The sequence below is a fragment of the Phodopus roborovskii genome, unplaced genomic scaffold, assembly GCF_943737965.1.
Source record: "Phodopus roborovskii unplaced genomic scaffold, PHOROB, whole genome shotgun sequence".
Classification (NCBI taxonomy): domain Eukaryota; kingdom Metazoa; phylum Chordata; class Mammalia; order Rodentia; family Cricetidae; genus Phodopus; species Phodopus roborovskii.
The window spans coordinates 4,693,565-4,715,482 of NW_026125278.1; the positions used below are offsets into that span (position 1 = coordinate 4,693,565).

A 21,918-nucleotide genomic window follows, 5' to 3' on the forward strand; every position below is an offset into this window, starting at 1 on the left:
ATTTTCAAAGTCCTATCATATATGGCTTGGACAATCACTAGTTTGATTGATTAGTATATTTGGTCTTATATGGATATTGACTCATCCTTGACATCAGCCACATGTAGGAACATTCTAATTTCCTACTCCATAATGACGTAAATTATCCATAGATTTATAGGCAGCTTTTGTTTGTTTAATTCTCAGAGAGTTATAAAATTAGATGGTGGATCCTGTTTAACTCAAACGATAATTCAAAGGGGCTGGAGAGATGGCCCAGCAACTGGGAACCCTGTCTGTTCTCCCTCAGGCCCTGGTTTTCATTCCCAGCACCCACATGGCAGTTCATAACCATCCATAATTGTAGTCCCAGCGAATTCAACACCCTCTTCTAGCCTTTGAGGGCACAGTGTGCATGTGGTTAGATGCGCATACATGTAAAAGTCCCACACTCATTAAATAAAAATAAGTAGTCTTAAAAACAGAGTTCAAGAAAAATGTGGAGAAATAGAAAATGCAATGCATTCTGAGAATTTTTATCCTACCATTCTTCACTTTGTAAAACTGGCAAAGGCTTATTGCTTCAAAATGTATTCATTTGTTCAAGATTTGGACTCCGAGAATTATACTTGAAAATCATATAAATCCAGTTTCTCCTATTTTGTTATAGTAGGAAATTGTTTGCTACTCTAACATGTCATGCTTGTTATATGCATTCTTTCTTATTTTTACCACAAAGTGGCCTAGCAATATGTATAAGACAAAATGGACAGTTGGGGTGAGAGACAGTTTAAGGTACAGTTGACCAAGGTACAGTGGATCTCAGGTGGGGTTCTGATGCTGTCCGGCCCATGAGCTGTGTAAGTTGCATTATTTCTGAGCTTACAGGATGTTGTCATAAATCATATGTTTACACTGCTGGCAAATGATCACTTACTTCCCCGAGTAAACCCAAACCATGAAATTAGTTGTAGGGAGCCAACTTAGTGGTGTCCAGTTCTTTGTCGTTGTTGTTTGATGAAATCATAGGCTAACAGTGAGATGAATCTTTTCTAGACATTCTAGACAAGTGCTACTGAAATGGACACATTTTTCAAAGGATGCATTGTTTTGATTATTTAAGAAATAATTACTTTACAACAGAGATAATTATCATTTAGCTTCATATTGTTTATTTTTAATTTAATGTTTTTGTTATAAGTTACTTCTCTTCAAATCTTACTTCCTGAACACAACCCCCCCAGCAGTGAAATAGTGTCTGTATGCAGTGTTTACATAGCTAGTTGATATCTGTAACACAGTATTGCTTCAGACTTTTTTAAAAACCAAGATTATTACTTTTAAGTAAGATCGTTGTTTTGTTAGGAATTTGTTGTACTTAAGGGCCAAATAGGATTAAAATAGTTATTTTAGCAAATATGCTCCTAGGTCTTTGGTTGTTGGAGCTTCAAATTATCCTTCCTTTCATAAGCTCTTCCTCATGTTAGCATAGAGAGTAAGGCTCACGATAAGCAGTCTTGTGTGTATGTGTGTGTGTGTGTGTGTGTGTGTGTGTGTGTGTGTGTGTGAGAGAGAGAGAGAGAGAGAGAGAGAGAGAGAGACAGGGTTCAAGGCTGGCCTTGAACTCACAAAGATCTATCTGCCTCTGCCTCCCAAGTGTTGGGATTAAAGGCATGTGCCATCAACGCCTGGCTCGGTGTAAGCAGTCCATTTAGTTAAAGAATTGCATGACACCAGCCACATGTGGCCTTCCTTGTGCTAACTCGGGCTCTCAGACAATCAGCTCTTAGAGTCCTTCTCTTTTTCTCTCCAGTTTACATGTCATAAATAGATCAAAACTCAAAGACTACAGGGTAGCCCCTGGAAATTGAAGCACTCCTAATGAAACTGACATTTGAAGACTAATAGGCCCAAGAGATGAGTCCTGTGCGTGTGTTTGCACTCTGTGGTCTGAACTCAGCAAATGTTCATTCTCCAGACATCTCCGATGAGGAAAAGAATCAAAGGTGGTAGCAGGTGATGGTTTTGAATCAGACTTTGAAAACTCCACAGTGCTGTTCTGGGACACACACTTCCCTGTGTATCTGTGAGACACATTTTAGAACAGACCTGCGATGAATCATAATCTTTCAAGGCTCAAAGCAGCTGTTGATTCAAAAAGCAACAAGGCTTATGAAAAACAGTAAAGGCAGACAGGATTTGCGTGTGTTCAAGAACTGCAGATTTCATGCCTTATACCTAATTGCACATGGCTGTCAGTGCAGTTCCCACAGTTCATTTTGTAGGGCAGCAGACAGATGTTAATTCTAAGGTTGATTTTATAAGAATTTATGGGGCCACTGGCTCAATTTACCAATAGTATGTTTATTGTTGTGTGGTTTCAACATCTAAAAAATGTACACTACAGCTGAAATTCCATGACTGAAGACAAACATGAAAAGGGAGATGGCAAATACTCTCAATAACGCCCAGAAAATAACCATCAAAAGGAAAAACAAGAAACAGTGTTTTAGGCTGGGGAGACGGCTCCTTCAGTAAAGGGCTTCCCTTGCAAGCTGAAGACCTGAGTTCGATCCAGAGTCCATGAAAAAATACAGTATGGTAGTATGCATCCACAATTTTGGTAGAAACACACAGGCCCCTGGATGTGTGGGAGCCCACTAGCCTGGCCTCTGTGGTGCAGTTCCCAGCAAAGAGAGACCCTGTCTCAAACAAAACGTAGAGAACACCAGAGCACCAAGGTTGTCCTTTGACCTCATGTATGCATGTATGCTCTGGAGGCATGGAGGCACACACACACACACACACACACACAGAGAGAGAGAGAGAGAGAGAGATCAAAATTATTGGAGATTTCTTGGACTTGAAAGGATTACAAGTGGTCAGATCATATTACATTTAAAGTCTGAGAGTACGACAGCACTAAGCTTTACTCCTGGGAAAACAAAACTGATACCCTTAAGGGATATTTACTTTGCTAACTATAGAAAAGGGTTCCCTCCTCTCACCCCGTCTCCCTCTGACATAGCCTCCTTTTGGAAGAGTCTATTTAAAGTAAGCTGTGTTTTGCCTTCTAACCCCAGTGTTAGGAGTTTGGGGGCATAGGCGCTCTACTGAGCATCTGTTATTAGTGTCTATGTTTAGCCCATGACAATCTTAAGCACGTGGAGCACACTATCGTCTCAGATGTGTACACTCTCTGGAGAAGTCACAGGCAGTATTTTCTTTCCTTCAGGAAAAAGTATCAATTCATTGGGTCATAAAGGAAACACTGGAGTATTTTTGATAGATTGTCATTAATTTCCCAATGATTTCTTCCTAATTTAGGAAAAAGATAGCTATTTTCTCGTTTCTACTGTATGGAACCATCTATTGCAACCACATTTGGCTAACTACCATATGACAAGTATGTAGAAGATTTCAGATTCCAGGACTTTGAATTTGACTCACCCACAAGGTTGGGAAAGGGATACCCACTGCTCCTTTGGAGAAAACACAGATAGGGCATGATTTCACAGGGACATGACACCAACAGGTGGAGAGTCAGCTGAGTGGTTATGTCTAGGGCTGATAACAGATGGAAAATGCAGAGAGGCTTGTACGACACCAGAATAAGAAGTTTAAGTTACATAGCAGGCAGGCCTAGTGTGTGGGGCTATGTTTTCTTTGAGGGAAATCAGCAAGAGTGGCAGGCACTGTCTTACAAATATTTTTTTTTTTTGAGATGAGGGGAAGGATGGTGCCAGATCTCAGAATAGGACCATGAAGGGATGACTATTCTGTAAGAACAAGGCAGAAGTGATTCCAAAGATGGAGCTACGTGATGGGAGATGCCATTATGTATATATGTTTCTCATACTGGTTAATGAATAAATCACTGTTGGCCAATAGGAAAGAAAGATAGAAGGGACTAGGAGACAAGGAGGAAAGAGGAAGTAGTAAGGAGAGCCAAGATGGAGAGTCCAGAGAAAGCAGTATGCCGGCCGGCTCCCCCGTAAGAGAAATACATAGATCAGCAGAAATGGGTTAATACTTAAGACAGAGCTAGCTGATAAGAAAGAAGTACCTGGCCAACAAAATTATATCAAATACAGAGTCTCTGTGTGTTAATTGGGGCTGGCGTGGCAGCGGGAACAGACCAGGCTGTAGGCAGAAAAACCGTACTTACAGCTACGGGCTAACAAAGCCGGCCTGGAAATGACCAGCTCCACTGGGCTTCACCTTTGATTTGTGGATCAAATTGTCCTAGCTGTGTGGAAAAAGAGGATGTGGGAAGTGGGTATCATAGAGCTGGCCTCACTCCAGCCTTGATCTCACTCCAGCCTTGATCTGTGGCAATCTGTTTGTTCCACAAAGAACTTTTAAATGCTAGAAGTAGATGTGCATGTGCAGGATGCATGGAAGTAAAATCTACAAAGTACTTCATCTGTCTAATTCCACTGCTTCGTCTCAGAAAGATATGCCTCTCTATACACTAGTGCGCCAGCTCAGTGCGTTTTTAACCTACACAATTTATCATTACTTCATTTTATCACTATCTAGTGATAATTTTTATTTCTACTTTAAGCTGAGTATATATTTAAACCTTATGCTAGAAAGAAAAAGGTATATAATGTAGAAGCATTCATATTGCTTTTATGTTTAATTCTGTAATGTATAGTCACATTCTAACCATTTGGTGATTACTTTTCTCGGTTTATACATACTATTTTTATGATTTCTTTGTAGAACTAGGAAACTAATCGTTTTATTGAACACTCTCAGCACGAAGTTTTTCATTGCTTACACATATCTAAACACACTTCAAGTATCTGTGAGTGATATAAAATATGAACACCGCCTATATAGTCAAGCAAAAGTCACATTTCATATTTGGAAACTTCCATGTTTGGTACCAATATCATTGTTAGACTCAGGCAAAAGGTAAACTTATTCTTTGAGTTTTAGGAGGCTCTGCAGATCATAAGCAAACACAATGAATGTGCGGGGACAACAGCTGGGTGACATGCTATTCAGGAGTCAGTGTCTAGCCCTACCATAGCATGCCCTATAATTTTAAAAATCAGTGTTGTTGAGTGTATTAGTTTTCCAGTGCTACATGAGAAATAACTCCAAGTAGGTGGTCTTAAACAACAATAAATATATGTTGTTATAGTTTACTTGGTTAAGAACTTGAAAATGGCTTGTTTGAGTCATCTAATTCATGAGCCTAAAGTTAAGATTGGGTAGATGTCATGGTCATCTTAAGGCTTGAGTGGGCGAATAGGATCTGGCTGTCTAGGTAGATGCTACTTGGTAGGAGGATATCTGGCTTCTACAGGGGTCTGTGAGGGACTTCAGAATGTTTGAGTTCTCCTGAGATGAGAGACAATGAGTACAAAGTAGCGAGGCTGAAGCATTTTCATTAGGACGGCTTCATCAGCTGATTTCTGTGGGTGATGATAAATGTCAGCCATGATTTGACATGGAAGGGTATATACAAGAGCAAGTACCTAAGAACACTGAGGTCCATCACCAAGGCTGGCTGTCACAATTTAATATTGTGTGGACCTCAGGGACATTTTGAGCATATTTCCCATGAAAGCCTGGCCTGGAGTTGACATTAATGTTGGAGACAGATCTGACTTAAAATTATAATGAGGATTTGGTCATACACTAGAAACACTGGGAACAGGAGTGTTCAACTAGTTGTATAGTTGAATTCTGTAGAATTTTACATATTGAAATTGTGGTTCTTAATAATTCAAAGCTCCTGTTGTCTGGTTCCCATCTGTACAAGAAGTTTTGGTTCCAGGAGTCATAAAATTAATGTGATGGTAGTAATAGATATTCTTACAAATTCACAAATATTTAACATCAAACAACTTATATTTTAAATCTAGATTTACATAGATAGTGCATGCAAATTTTCTTCAAAATTTTACCATTTACCCTCTCAACTGGAAAACAGATAAACATGAAATGCTAGAATGATAAAGTCTTAAGGATACAAATACTTCATAAGATTAAGGAAAAAATTGTTAAAGGTAAACTTTAACCTGTTTAATTTTGATGGTCATTGACTTGAGTTTGCACTAAAACAGCAGCAAGAAATCTTCAAGCCCATGACAGGCTTAGGACTCTAGAAACAGTGTGTAGACTTATGACCTACCATAAGACACATGATCAAGGCTTTATAATTCTCTTCTTAAAGATTAAAGTGGTAATTCTATTAGTTTCCTATTTCTGTTTTTGCATAACAAGCATTACAAGTTATGGCGGACTGAATTTCATCATAAGGATCCAGACACTGCTTAACAGTCTTGTGCTAATACCACTTGGTAGCATTCAAGATGCTATCAGGGCTGCATTATCATCTGCAGATCTGATTGGTGGAAAGTTCATATCCAAGCTCATTCCAGTTCTGAAAAGACGTTATACTCTGAAGTTGGAGAATTGAAAGTTCTGGATTTTTACTAGCTTCGGGGTATAGGCCACCATCTTGTCCTATAGTCTAAGAATTTCTAGAGGTCAGTCACAACTTCTTGCCATGTGAGATTGTCCACCAGAGCTAAAATCATGAAAACTGGCCAGGGATATATCTATTCTCATGGTACTAAGAATTTTACACAGATTTTGTAGTGTAATTATGCATTTGCATCTGTCACTATTGCTGTAAGCTATGTGTTCAATGAAGCAAGTCACACATATTAGTCATAGTCAAACAAGTGTGTAGTGTTCATGGAAACAAGGAAAGACATCTCCACTTAGTAGCAATTTTTAATTGATGAGATATTGATGAACGTGTGCCGTGTGTGTGTGTGTATGTGTGTGTGTGTGTGTGTAATAAGAAATACTAAAATCCATTCTTTCTATCTAGAATGGGGGGTGTTTAATGAATAATAAACATTTAAATCATAAAATAGATACTAGTCATTTCAACTAAACTTCTTGAGGAGTAAAGTTAAGACACAGCAACTAACATGTGCATATGTTGGACAGTGACTGGAAGCTATGGAAAGTTGAAAGTCAAAGTTTTCTTGTGTTCCTACTGCCAGATGAAATCTGGTAATTTGTAACAGGTGAGGAACTGACCTCGCTCCTTTCCCCCATTTTCCCCTCCTTTTTACTTTTCTTCTTAGGAAGAAATTGCAAACTGTGGGAGAGTAACTTCTTAAGGGAGTAACTTTTCTCCCTGAACTGTGATAGAGGGGAGCTGGAGATGGAAGTCAGAGTGTTAAGAGAGAGCACATCCTTTACACAGTCCTGAGTGAGGGTCCAGGAATATTTGTTGGTGTCCCACCTTTGTTCCTGACTCGTCACATCTTTACTCGTGGTTGTGGTCGTGGTATATCCATAGGGGTTCATGTGTGTGTGGAAGTGCATTGAGTTTCTTCGGAGACCATCGGTCAACATTAAGTATCTTTCTGAATTGCTTATTTAGTGAGACAGGGTCTCTTAGTGGACCTGGGGCACTCAGTTTGGCGACACTGACGGGATAATGAGTGTTGAAATCCACTCCTCTCTGTCTCCCCAGGGCTAGAACTATAGGCACTTGTGACCAAGCTCAACTTTTCACATGCGTGTTGGGAAATTGAACCCTGGTCCTTTTGCTTTGCATCAAGCACTTCATTGACTGAGCCCTGTCTGAAGTTCTAATTCTCTGTTTTCAGGACAACTTAATGAAATATAATTCATATAACACAAAATTCAGTCCGGGCGTTAGTGGCCCACACCTCTAATCCCAACACTCAGGCGGCAAAGGCAGGTGGATCTCTGTGAGTTCGAGTCCAGCCTAGTCTGGACAGTTTCAGGACAGGCTCCAAAGCAAATACAGAGATGTCCTGTCTTGGGAAAAAAAAAAAGAATAACACAAAATCCACTTCTTTAAATTTGGCATGTAATCTGATCTGATATGTTTTAGTGTCTTTACAGTTGGACATTCATCATGCTTTCTACTTTTAGAACATTTTCATTACCCGCCCCCAAAGGCAACCCAATGCTCTGAAGCATCTCCATTCCTCCTGTTATGTCCACATGGCATCTCTGTGAATTTGCCCAAGTTGGACATTTCACATTAAGGGCACCACCTACTGTGTCCCCACTTACCTAATTATTTCACTGAGGAAAAACATCAATCATCTCTAATTTATCACATTTGTGGCAAATTTTTCCTCTTCTGCTTTCATTGCCTGGCTGTCATAAATACCTTTGGATATGCATTAGCTCATTGTACTGGCTGGTTTTATGTCACCTAGACACAGCTTGAGTCATCAGAGAGGGCAGGCCTCAAATGAGAAAATCCTTCCATAAGACCTGTCTGTAAGGCATTTTCTTAATTAGTGATCACCAGGGGAGGGCTCAAATCGTTGTGGGTGGTGTCATCTCTGGGCCACTGGTCCTAAATTCTTTAAGAAAGCAGGCTGAGCAAGCCATGAGGAGCAAGTCAGTAAGCAGCACCTCCAGGTGCTCTGCACACGCTGGGCCTCCAGGCACCTTTTCTCACTGCTTTTCATGATGAACTGTGAGTGAAATAAACCCTTTCCTTCATCAGCTGATTTTGGTAATGGTGTTTCATCACAGTGATAGTAGCCTGAATTAAAACAGTCATGCTAGACACAAGATTTAGAAACTTTTCGACAACAATTTGATTTCCTGGAACAGTGAAAATAGGATCATTGCTTGAACTTCCCCTGATACTGAAAGGGATATGATTACAATATGTTCAACTACACAGTTGTTTTTATCCTCTCATGAAAAAATAAGAGGAACTTGTTTTTGCACAAGTTAACTGTGCTTTAGGAGAAACATCCATTTCCTTTTCTGCTGTTAAACTATCTTTAGAACATATTCACATAGGTACTAGGGGAATCAATTATTTGGGTCAATCTTTTAAAGACAATATTTAATGCTGACTTGCCCAAATAAATAAGAGTCTTGTTGCATTTTATTTTTGTTTGACACAAATTTTAAAATGAATACTTCTAAGTATCTGTGATGGTAAATAGCATAAACCATCTTTGCCAAATCATCTCTATAAAATACGAACCTTAGAGCTGGTAATATGGTTCATTGGGTAAAGGCATTTGCTGTGACCTGAGTTTGGTTCCTGGAACCCACATAAAGGCAGAAGGAGAGTTAACTGGCCCTCTGCACACCATATATGCACCATGGTATGTATGTCCCCCACACATTATGGAAACACAACACACATGTACATACTCAAAATTTTGAAGACAATGATGATGATGATGAAAACTTTCTTAAAATGCATTTTAAAGTTCAGAAGAATCAATGGTACATCATGATAGAAAAAGCCTTCGTATATGTATTAAGCACAGTAACTGAATATTGAGTTATTCTGTAATAGAATGATGGTGGGAAAGCCTGTTGACTGTCACCCTTCAAAGCTATGCAATATGGAGGTCTCAGGAGACATTTCACACTGCAAAAACCTTTGCAGTGTTTTGGTGTGTTGGGCCTTCCTTTATAAAATTGTGCTTCAAAGACTGAGTTTTCATGTTTTTATCTTGGAATAATGAGCTATTGGATATAACATTGTAAAAAAGATTCTGAAACTGGGCTACCTTTATTTGCAGTCTAACTATGACCCAAGAATTTACCTCTTGTGGGCTTTAATTTCTTCATATATAAAATGAGGACATTGGGAACCATGAAATAGATCTGTTGTGAAGATTAAACATGCATAAAGTATACAGTGTCTAAAGCCCAAGATACGGAAAGTGCTTGCCAGTAGTCACTCTCTGGCTTAGGCCTAGGGACCACATGGGACAGCAAAGGCAGTTAATGAATTTGGCAGCATCCTGCTTTCAGTGGCTATGTAATGATAAAACAGTTCTATCTTTACTACTCTACTCTTGTTTGTCTATTATGAGGTATATAAAATAATGTTTGTAAAATATAGAAGAGCTGTTTTCTAAAATCAATGAAATTTAATACCAAAACTGGATTACAGATAAGGGTTTAGGAAATTGATTTTTTTTCTGTTTTATTCTCTCTCTCTCTCTCTCTCTCTCTCTCTCTCTCTCTCTCTCTGTGTGTGTGTGTGTGTGTGTGTGTGTGTGTGTGTGTGTGTATGCTTACACGTAGGCACTCATGTATATGGAAGCAAGCAAGAGGTATTACTCTCAGTGGCCATCCACCTTGGTTTGGTTTTGTTGTTTGAGACAGGATTGCACACTGTTCTGGAGCTCACCAGTTTGGCTAGGCTGGCTAGCCAGGGAGCCTCGAGGGTCTACCTATCTCTACCTCCCAAGCATTGGGATTAATTAATGATTGATTAATTGATGCATTAAGTGTACTACCCTACCACCATGCCATGGCTTTCACATAGGTTGGTGCAGCATGCATTCTACTGGCTTACTTTGTCCCCAGACCCAGGAAATGCATAGTTTCTGTTATAGAATTCTTGACTCTACATATATGCTACAGTCGTGCAGCTTGGTCGTCTTGTAGGACTCCTAACAGTGGGAACAGGGGCTGTCTCTGTCTCTTTTACTGGCTTTTAGGGCCCTACACCTCATACTGGGCCACCTTGCCCAGCTTTACTACATGGTGAGGTGCTTACTGAAACTTGATATGCCATGCTTTGTTGATACCCATGAGAGGCCTGCCCTTTCCTGAACAGGAATGGAAGAGGGGTGGGTTGGAGGTGGGACAAAGTTGGGTGGAGGAACTGAAAGGAGAAGAGGGAGAGGAAACTGTGGCAGGATGTAAAATAAATGAAATAAAAACAAAACAGTTATAATGCAAAAAGGAAAGGAAATCAGTGAAAACGGGTACTTTGTTTGCCCCAGCTTCCACACCAGCGTTCTTCTTTCTCTGCAGGGTTTTCCTGGGGGCTTTGGAGACAGAGGCCCTGCTGGTCTGGACGGAAGTCCTGTGAGTACCTTGCAATGGTCCACCCTTACATTCTAATATCGCTTGTGTTCTGTAGCAACTGCATGTGGCATCCTTATGAGCCTATTTACAGACAGTAGAACCGGTCAGTTTCTATACCTCTTACACACTCCAGTTTATCCTCTTTCAATATGAGAAATAACTCAGTTGTTTGGATAAACCTCCATTGTGGCAGACGGTCATTAAAATTACTCACTTTAGCCACGTTTGAATAACGTGGGTAGCTATGACCACAACACTGACCTTCATACGGGAAGGAACTAACTATGTTTCCCAGTTCTGTACAGAGGTCTTCCACTTGGGGTTTTCCATGTGTCACTGTTGAGACTGGGAAAGAGGTGCCATTCAAGAATTGTTGCGTTGCATCAAACCAGAGTAGTGATGGAGTGCTGGGTTTCACACTGCAGAGAAGTTGTTTCAACTTTTCTCCTTCCCAAGAATCTGATATGCATATTATTTTCATCAGGTTTTCAAGTGATCAGAAACCATGTAAAATTTGCATAATCCAAATTGTGACTTATATGTGAGTTAGTATCGCAAAGAGTATAAACACATTTTCTTTTTAAAATTCTCTTTCTAAATTAGCATTAGTTAGGTGACTTGATAAGGTTTTGCTTGTGTCTAAGCCATGGGATTTAAGGGAAAGGAAGAAATGAATCAGATCGAGTTACTAAATACTTGAGTAATACTTTGAGTAGAATATTTACCAGCTTTTTCATGCCCATGATTCTGTGTGGGAGGGGTGCTTCTCATTTAAAGTGTAATGAAGTTGTCATCATTTAGATTTTAAAATATATACATTGTATACTTCCAGACCTCATGTGAAGCCATTATTGATTGTCAATTTTATATCCCTGAACTCTATTAAATCTGGATACAGCATATTTAAAACATACTTTGCAAAATATGCTGTTTACAATATATCATAATTCTTCTTGAATATCAATTAAGCCTTTAAGTACAAAGGCAACTGGATGTTTTTAGTGTGATTTATAGGATTTTTTTTTAAAATAATTTACTATGTCTGTGCTCCAAAATGTAATCAAGGCGTGGAGATGGAGGCCATTCCTTTCCCTCATTCCATGTAAATTTAGTGACACATCATGTTATGATTTTTATGATAAGAAAATATTATTTCTGTTTTAACATAACAATAAAGGTAGAAATTTAAAGCAATGTTCTTTAAAGATGTGACCACATTTTAGCCATCTGAAAATACTCTTCTAAATGCTATATACTCAGCACCTGTCTTTTCATGCAACATACAGGCCGGTTTGTCTATAATGTTGATTATTGGTTCTTCTTGTATAAAGTACTTAGAAGACATATCCTAACCTAGAGAGTAGTTTTAATATCTCAAAGTACTTTTGAAAGAATAAAGCAATTTATGCTTTTCAATGAAAGTTAATTTTGACATTGTTTCCTGGAATTATGTGTCATGATTACAGAAAACCCCTCAGCAGATTGGAATCATAATGAACACATTTTGCACATTTCTTTCATAATAGGGGCTTATAGGTGGCATTGGGCCTCCTGGATTTCCTGGTATTAGAGTGAGTATTACCAAATGTCATTTTAATGAAATAGATTATTATGTAATTGAAATTGTTAGATGCATTCTAAAAACTTAGTCAAATGAGTTTACATGTCATTGCTGTATGGACCCAATTGAAACATATTTTTAAAACAGATAGGAAAATTTGACTAGTAGTATAAATCTTAAAGGTAATTGTTGCGTTTGTGGTAGGCTAAAGTGACTTTCTCCTATACATTAATGTGTGTAAATATGAATAAATTTATAACTGTCTTCTTAAAAGGCATTATCAAGACTCAGTGTCTTCAAAAGTATAAGACATAGAAGACCTACTTCCTGTGAGAATCCTCTCTGCCACCCAGTTGAAGACCAACAGATGCTAATGCCTTCCCCACCTAGCTGTGGTCTTCCATGCTGGCGGTTACCACACTAACTACTCAGTCATATACTCACCCAAGAGTATGGCAGGCATGGCTGAAAAGCCCAGATCTCAGTCCATTCCTCACTGCATTCTTATGAATTTTCATGCCTTGGCTGGAGGCTCCTTTGTCTAATCAATGAAGATATGCTTTTGATCTCTTCCTTTGGCTCAGAAATTCTCTTCTGTTTATAATTTTAAGGGTTCCTCTTTCACTCCTGATGCTGGAGCCCATACACCCTCAACTAAGTCCCCATGCAGCTTCTGTCTGTCCCACATTCTCCCAGAGGGGACCACTGTAGGTAGGGAATAGCAAAGGACCTCAGGGTTCCCCTGATGAGATGAAACTGTCATAAAGCCATCATGCATTGCTTTTTAGAAGGCTGTAATTTTGGAGGACAAGGATTTCACACACAATTTCTGGTGTGCCAATATAGTGATTCTGTATTTTCTACTCTGTTTTTACCATATACTCATCTGTTTTAGTGAGTTCTTCATAGTATTTTTTCCATTATCTCCTGGTCTTAGTTATGTTTCTTTCAGAGTTACAAAAAGAGCAAAATAAGATAGCATGCATTCAAAGGGCATTCATCTCAAAATGACAGATTGAACACTTCAAAACAAATTTAACTAATATAAAATTTAAGAATGCTATATTCTCTGTGAAAAAATAACACAGCCTTTTTGTTTGTAAAATATCTCTCTAGCATTAGATAATTTCTGAACAATTCCCAAAAGCAGAAATGTATTGTTTTTTTTAAAACTAACATGGGCTTTAAAGCTATGAACTTGGAATCAACCAGCCACTGCAGTCACACAAATGACTGTTTCCTATGGATAGCATTTGACATTAAAAGCAGTGATGTATTGCCCTTGAATATTTATTAAGCTGGGAAGTATTACCTTTTACTACTCACAGTCTCATACATGTAAGGATCAAGCTTGTTGGGAATAATTAGTCTCCGATGTACTTCACAAGCTTTAAAAGCACCGGTGTCATGGTTTCCATTCTGAAATTTGTATCCTGTGAATGTAGACTACTGCCCATGCAGTAAGTAAATGTTGGGAACTAGAACTCTAGACATTTCTGTATAGAATAGAAATATATTTTAAAGCTCATTCCTTCGGTGTCCACTTGACATTTTTAATGAAAACTGTCACATCACACTTATTAGGTTGAGTCCAGGGGTGGGGTGGAGAATGGCACATGTGTCTGCTCTCAGCTGATGTACAGATGAAGAGGCTCAGGGAGACATGGACTAAAGGCAGTTGGTACTGGTTACTGCATCTTCAAAGACTTGGAACATGTCATGAGGAAAAGTATGGCCAGGAGGCAGGACGCACATCCTAGCTGAGGGTAGGATGTAGAGGAGGAAGAGGAAGAGTGGGTAAACACAGAAGGAGATCTGGAAGTGTGGTGGATATCTAAAAGAAGAGGCCTGGAATGCTAGCTCAATAATCTGAATTCTAGCAACAATGAGCGACATTCTTAGAATCCCAGAAATAGAAGTTTCAGGTGTTGTTTTGCTTTCGGAGACAGGGTTTCCCTGGATGGGAGTCCTGAGAACTAACAACATCACTGTGAAACCAAGGCTGGCCCCAGACTCCTGAGTGATGGGCTACTGATCTCAACCACTACACATAGCTTTGAAATTTTCGCTGTTTTAGAGCTGTGCTCTCACTCTGTTGCTGTGTTCCCTAAGCTCTCCTCTTGCTTCATCTTTCAGAGTGGTTGGAGGTATAGGAGTGTAACCAACCATGGCCTCATAAACAACTCTCTTACCATTTGGAAACTTGTAGATAGAAGTCTGAACCAGAGTGGTTTTCAGGATGGAGAGTGACAAGGAAGCCAGGAGAGTTAATGAGAAGGAAATTGGAGTCTCAACATCAGAAACCTATCCTCTCCTGCCTACCTATTGGCCATTCATCTCTCTATTAAACCAATCAGAATGTGCCTTGGGCAGATGAGAGACACATTTTCTCCATGTTCAAAACAACAGCTAAATAATGAATAAAATAGAAAGCTAAGATGGTTGATTAATGTATTTGACTATTTGAGGTGATCTTGACACAAGGTGAGTATCATGAACAGAAAGAATATGGGAGCTCAATGGAGAGAAGGGTCTAACTAGAGTAGACTGGAACAGAATCAGAAGGCATCAGGATGAATGGGCCACCTATTGCTTAAGAGTTGGATATTGTTTTAAAAAAGAAGAAAGGTTGCTTTCAGTTCACTAACTTTTTCAACTGTACCATGCCCTCTTTAGGCATGTACCATGCCTAAATAACATCTTCCTTACCATTTCTCAGGGAGATGTTGGTCCTGCAGGATCAATTGGACCCCCAGGAGCTCCTGGACCAACGGTATGGCTCTATTTGCTTATAGATAGTTCTCTCTGATTTCTCCATGATGTCACAAAATATCATCTTTTGTATTTCTAGGGTCTCTTAGGAAATAGAGGAACCTCTGGAATCAAAGGTGATAAGGTGATTTCAATGTTAAAATTATCACAGAGATAACCCTCACCCCCGTTGCTTATTTTGTTCAAGTCAACAGAAAAGCATCAACATTTTGATTTTATTTTCAAGGTCTAATTTGTATTAATCAGTTTTCCTAAGCAGTAGGGGAAATCATAGAGTTTCTTTTCTATAATGAATACTTGCCTTTCTCTTTCTCACCATGCTTATAATGCATTGTCTTTCTGTGAAATTGTGTTTCCCAGGGTGAGCAAGGCACGACAGGAGAGCCAGGAGAACCTGGGTACCCTGGAGACAAGGTAGGAATCTTTCATACCATTCCTTTGATAAAAATGAAGAACTAAAGGGATTTTCAAAGAAAGGATTGCTTATTATTTCAACTATGCATTTTGTAATGATATAGTATCAATATGATTTAATTCTAAAATATACCCATGAATGTTTTTAGAAGCATGTAAGTAGAAATTTTTCTTTAATATAACATTTTCCCTCTAATTTCTTCTTCCAGGGTACCACTGGGTCGCCAGGACCACCAGGGATAAGAGGAAAGTCGGGACCTTCAGTAGGTTTGAGCCTCAGATTTTTGTGATAAGCACAGTGTTTTGGTGGTTAACGGTGTCTATCAGCCCTACATTTTCTCTCCTCCGCTTTAAAGGATAGTTTGCCCTCAGTTTTCAGCATGACTTCCACAGATGGATTCCTGCCCTAGACAAAACCATAAAGAAAATGATGAAAGTTTAAGTCAAAACTAGACCTTTGAATTTTTAAAATGATGATGGTCTTACCTAAGCCTTATTCTTTATGAAGTGCTAGGCATTGTTGCAAAGATTATATATCTGTATACTAGCTACAGCAATTCTTTTAAGTCACCACTATTTATTTTGTAGATTAAAGGTATTGAGACAGAGAGTTAATTAAATTGCGTGAGGTCCCATAGTCAGCCAGTGGACACCTGGATAAACCTAGATAATGAGGTATGCCATGGCCCAGGCTCAGTCATGGCACCATGCTGCCTTAGGATCTTAACATTTTAAGGCTGTTTTTAGATGTTACTATTTGCTGGGGGTGGTGGCACATGCCTTTAATACCAGCATTTTGGAGACAGCACAGCAGTAGGTGAATCTCTGTGTTTGAGGGCAGCCTGGTGTACAGAGTGTGTTCCAGGAGAGCCAAGGCTACACAGAGAAACCCTGTCCCTAAAAGAAAAGAAGAAAGAAAGAAAGAAAGAAAGAAAGAAAGAAAGAAAGAAAGAAAGAAGGAAAGGAAGGAAGGAAGGAAGGAAGGAAGGAAGGAAGGAAGGAAGGAAGGAAGGAAGAAGCTAATGTTGTTTATAAAAAGGTGGTTATAGGTAGAAAAAACAGATGTGGAATTAAAGTACACAAGAGAACATGGAAACGGGGTTTTCTTGAGCATTTTGTTGTGCTTTCTTTCTCTAATCCCTCAGGAAACAGGGCTATGTTTCAGAGCTTCACACAATCCATCGAGCACCCTGAATATTTCCCAGGGATTACTTAATCCAAAACATACTTTTTGGAAATTCTGCAGTCCATAATAGGACAGGAGAGTCGGTCAAGACTAACACTTTAAAGGAGCCCACACTGAGCAGCAGGGACTTTCTGGTGTCTGAGTTGATTGGGAAAGAAGGCTAGAGCCTTTCCTTTCCTTCCTTTTTTACATTTTGAAGGTCTTCAAAATACTTTGGTAGTCATAAGAAGTGATAGAACACAGTTACCTAAGCTAGATACTAATGAATAAGCTCGTGTTATTCTCTTATGCTCTGTAAATCATATTGTAAGAGCACCAAGGTCAAATTCAGGCCCACATCTGGATAATCATTGTTAAGTTGTCATTCTCTGATCCAATTTATATTATAGCACATTCATACTAGGAGATATGAGTAACACGTCTAAGAGATATGACATGGGTTTAAGTCCCACCTTTGAATTTGGACTTTCTATGATCTTGGGTATTTAATCATCATGATACCCAATGTCTTGTGTTTAAGATGAAAGTCAGACTTTAATATGCTTAATGCTTCTGAATATTTCTCCGGGTGAAGACAGAGACTTTGCTGTGTGTTGCCACGATTTCTGTAGTCTAAGCTAAGAGAAGTGTATTTTATATTTGACATGCTGATTTAATGTTTTGTTCATAAAAGAAATCACAGCAGATGCTAATAACGTTTATTTATGGTGGGGGATGAAAAATGTCTGAATGAGTTCTATTGAAGCACTGTCCCCTTCTCTGTACTTTTCTGATAAAATAAATTAATATCAGTGGGACTCCATTAGCAGGGAGTTGTAGTTTTATCAAGCCTTTGAAAAATATATGCTTTTAGCTCAAGGCAGCTTAAACTCGAGGGCTCAGGAGATGGCTCATTAAGTGTCAGCAGGGCAACATGAGGGCCTAAGTTCAAACTCAACAGTACATGTATGTTTATGGTCCCAGTGCTGGGGAGGCTGGGAAAGGATGATCCCAGGGCTTGTTTGCCAATTCTAACCCAGCCTGCTCAGCAAGACCCAGGTCCCAGTGAAGGACCCTGTCTCAAAAAAAAAAAAAAAAAAAAAGGTGGATGATGCCTTAGAATGGCACCCAAGATTCACCTCTGACCCCCCCACAGACACATGCACACACATACATGTGCGCTTATTCATGCACACACATGCATGCACATGCAGTCTTGCATATACATATGACAAATGACATATTAATGAAGGAATATTGTTTTTGGTGCCTAAACTCAGTTGTATCTTACTAATACTAAGATAGTTGACCTGAAAACCTTCTCCAGTAAAGAAAGGAGGAGACTTCTATTTTATGAAAAAAAAAAGGTCTTTACACAAAATCAATTGACTTATAAAGAGAAAAACTGCCACACTTGCTTATACAAGTTTGTGCCTACCTAAAAAGCGTTGCCTGCTGCCACAGAAGGCAGGAATCTTGAGGATGTCTTCCTCAGTCCTAGCTTTGGTTTTCTAGTATCTTAGATTGTACTGGTTGCTATGACTGCTTCCAAGTGGATCTGAGTTATAACATGGAAGAATACTTTCCAGATGTAGGAACAGCCTGATGTGGAAGGTGTGTGTATTCTGGAACAGGGGAGATTTTGTTCACCAAGTTCAGAAATCAGGGAAAGCTACCACTCTGGAAGGGTCAGGAACTCTCCTGCCCGCAAGCTAGAGAAGACATTTGCGTGTGGAGGTGGGGGGGCAACTCACAGGCATCTTCTCTTTTTGTCTGCCATGTGATTCCCCAGACTGAACTCAGGCTACAAGGCTTGGTGGCAAGTGCTTTGGTCATTGGGCCATCTTGCTGGTCCCCATACCATTTTTTATACTAGAACTTTCCTCATTTATAGAGATTTACTTAATACTGTGCAATCTGTAAGCTACTTGAAAAGTCTTCATAAAATGTCTTTTATAAAGGAAACTTGACATCCACAGAAAGATGGTAACTTAAGTTTTACAAAAAAAATAATTATTACAAAAGATTAATAAAATTGCTCCACAATTTATTTTTTTTAACATTTGCATGTCAAAGCCTGAGGAAATGCTGCCCCCCCCCCCTTGGGTGCTTCTAGTTGACATCCTAATAGGTTTTTGCCACTAGAGGGCGCCACTGAAACCCACCCCATCACTCACTCTAAGAGAGGTGCTTGTCCCTTGCACACTGATTCAGATGGATTCTACATTTGTTTCTGCCGTTTGAAAATGGGCCTTTGCCCAAACTGTCTAGATTCTAGTGCGGTAGTTGTCCTGAGCCCTCTCACGTTAGATGTCTTCACATTGCGAAGGGAGCCAGTCAATATAGGAAGCTGTAGTTGTTGATGAGTCCCCTCGTGCTGTGTCCTGAAATTTGAACCTGGATTAATCAGATTAAAAGCTCATTTGGAAGCTTAGAGCAAAGGTAGGTAATGCAGCAGTTTTCCCGTGAAAGCCAAACTGTCTTCCTATCCCTTCCCTGCTCTATGCTGCCCCCCTCGACAGCATTGCTGCCTTCCCTGGCTCAGGCTCAGGCCCACTCCCCTCAGCAGTTAAGTCCAGGATCAAAGTGATGTGCGAACTGCAGGCAACGGCAGGCCAGGATCACAGGCAGGAAGTGGACAGTCCATCCTGGTCACTTTCGTTAATGCTCATGATCCTCCTGTGTGGCCTGGTTCTGCACTGTGCACACATTGTGACATTTAATCCTCACAACGACCAATGACTCTGAGCATGTTAGCATTGTCCTTACCCTTCCTATCTTCTATGTGAGATAAAGGAGAAACCTAGCATCAGGTGAGTCGTAATTATTCCACCAAGCCACTTAACAGCAAAGAGGTGAGGAATTTTCAGAAGTGCCCTAGGACTCTGATTATAAAAAGCAAACCCTCTTCTAGAATCTTCCTACTGCTGCTTTATCAACCTGTCTCTGGAGAAACATGCACACATATATACATACACATACATGCACACATATATACACATGTAGTCACACACACATGCATGCTCACACATGCAGACATATATACATGCACATAAGCTGACATGCATGTACGTGTCCGTGCACATACCCATACACACATAAGTGCACACACGTGCACGTTTTCACACCTACACTTTCCTTGCCTGAGCCACCTGACTGGTTAATTTATTTGTCTGGCTAACAGAAGTGAGTATACGTTGCACCCCAGCCAAGCATGTGAGTATGTTTCACGGTGACAATGTGATAAGAAGCCAGGGAAGGGAGCTAATACTCTCAGGTAATGACAGCAAATGACAGGGAAAGGCAATCTGAAGACCTTACAAATTAAATGTCTGGAAAGTCATTACAACTGTGTTTGACATGATATATTAAAAGCTGTTCACTTGCAAAATGCTAGTTTCCTCTTTCAGATATATTTATTAAGTTAATATTTTCATTTTGATTTTTCTCCTCCCCCTTTAGGGACAACCAGGTGACCCAGGACCCCAGGGACCACCAGGCCCTCCAGGACCAGAGGTAAATTGTTGATTAAAAGATAATACATTTGAAACAAAAGATGATGAAAATTAAATTTCTTTTACAAAACATGCTTTTTGTGGGAAGCTTAAGAAAGATTCTCTGAAGTTTACCTATGAGAAGCAGCTTAGACCACATTTACTCCATCAGAGATACTAAAGAAACAAGAGATTGAGTATGAATTGATGTCCATGGGGCCATTACACTTTCAAGCTTGAATCCTTTTCACAATGGGAACTTAATCTAAGTTTATGGTTCATATGTGCTTAGTCAGAAGGTACATGCGTATAGTGTTTTCCAGCCCCCCCCCCTTCAAGGAGGGCCAGGTGTATCTCATCCACTGGTATGGAACAGGTCTTTGGATTTGGGAACATTCTGTATTCTGGGGTTTTTATTAGAGATGTAGACTCTGAACTGTTCACATTTTTATTCTGATGAAATCCCAGATGATTTGCCTTTTGTGTGTAACTGTTCAATGTTACATAGTTAAGAATTATAAACAAAATCGGAGCCATAGACTCCACTAAATTAGTATGAAATGCTTCCAATTCTTGCTAAATGCATGTATAATTTGGACTTCATATCTAGAATTAGTGCAATTAGGCTTATAGTAGACATATCAAGTTTGTTTGTATATCCCTTAAAATACTGAGTTTGGCTTCAGACTCGATCTCTCTCTCTCTCTCTCTCTCTCTCTCTCTCTCTCTCTCTCTCTCTCACTCTCTCTCTCAAGTCGTCACAGAGCAGAAGCTCTGGGGGTAAAACTTTCTTGACTCATATCATGAATTCCAAATGTTGGGTGAGATAAAGCTTCTGTATTTCACCCTAGTTTCATAAAGACACCCAAGTCTAACTCAGAGTAATGGAAGCAGTAGCAACGCTGGGGATATAAGTTGACTTCTCAAAAAATAAACCAGGGAACTAACAACTCCTTAGTGTCAGAGCCCTGGGAAGTTTCCAGGATAGGATTGAACAACAGCTTCTGCCTCTGTGCAGAGTACAGGACCTGATTCCACAGCTACTCTTCAAGGGTTAATGATTTCGTTAGTTAACTAATAGTAGGTTTTCTAAATTTAAACACATTCATTGTTGACAGATCAAATATGAAACTTGACATTACACCTAGTTTTGTTGATACAGAAGTGGTTGGTTGTGAAACGCAGCAGGACATTGATACCGTCCTGAGAAGGACATTGTTTTGAGTGAACCATTAAAGTTTGAGGTTAATACAAGTTTGTCTCTTTATATGAACCAACCTCTTTTATTCCATCAAGTTTAATGAAAGATTTTCTGGAATAAATATGATTTGCCTGACTTCTTTGACCCAGGATGCAGAATCTAATTCCAACATAATTATTTTAAACGAGTATCATTCTTAGTCCACCAGCAGACTGCTGTAACTGAGGTTACCAGTAGCATCAGCCTTGGGGAGGGCTGCGGTGTCTCTTGTGTCACTATTATTTTAACGATCTTCTCTTGCACAAAGCATGTCTGGGGGTACACAGTGCACTCTTTTCCTACTACCTCATCATCCAAAGATGTTCATTTTCCCCGTTTCTTTTAAATGTTATCGCTTTTCATCAACAATTAAAACATCGTCTTCATTATCTTTAACTCCGCGTTGCTTATA

The 21,918-nt window shown here is 39.5% G+C and overlaps 1 protein-coding gene across 1 annotated transcript in view; it reads left to right on the forward strand.

The window, feature by feature from the left end:
* Positions 1 to 21,918, forward strand: part of Col24a1 (collagen type XXIV alpha 1 chain) — a 259,948-nt gene that overhangs the window by 54,989 nt on the left and 183,041 nt on the right. The window contains exons 14-20 of the mRNA XM_051194789.1: positions 10,807 to 10,860; positions 12,387 to 12,431; positions 15,141 to 15,194; positions 15,273 to 15,317; positions 15,554 to 15,607; positions 15,817 to 15,870; positions 20,235 to 20,288. Of these exons, the coding sequence (XP_051050746.1) occupies positions 10,807 to 10,860; positions 12,387 to 12,431; positions 15,141 to 15,194; positions 15,273 to 15,317; positions 15,554 to 15,607; positions 15,817 to 15,870; positions 20,235 to 20,288 (360 nt within the window). The remainder of the gene's footprint in view (positions 1 to 10,806; positions 10,861 to 12,386; positions 12,432 to 15,140; positions 15,195 to 15,272; positions 15,318 to 15,553; positions 15,608 to 15,816; positions 15,871 to 20,234; positions 20,289 to 21,918) is intronic.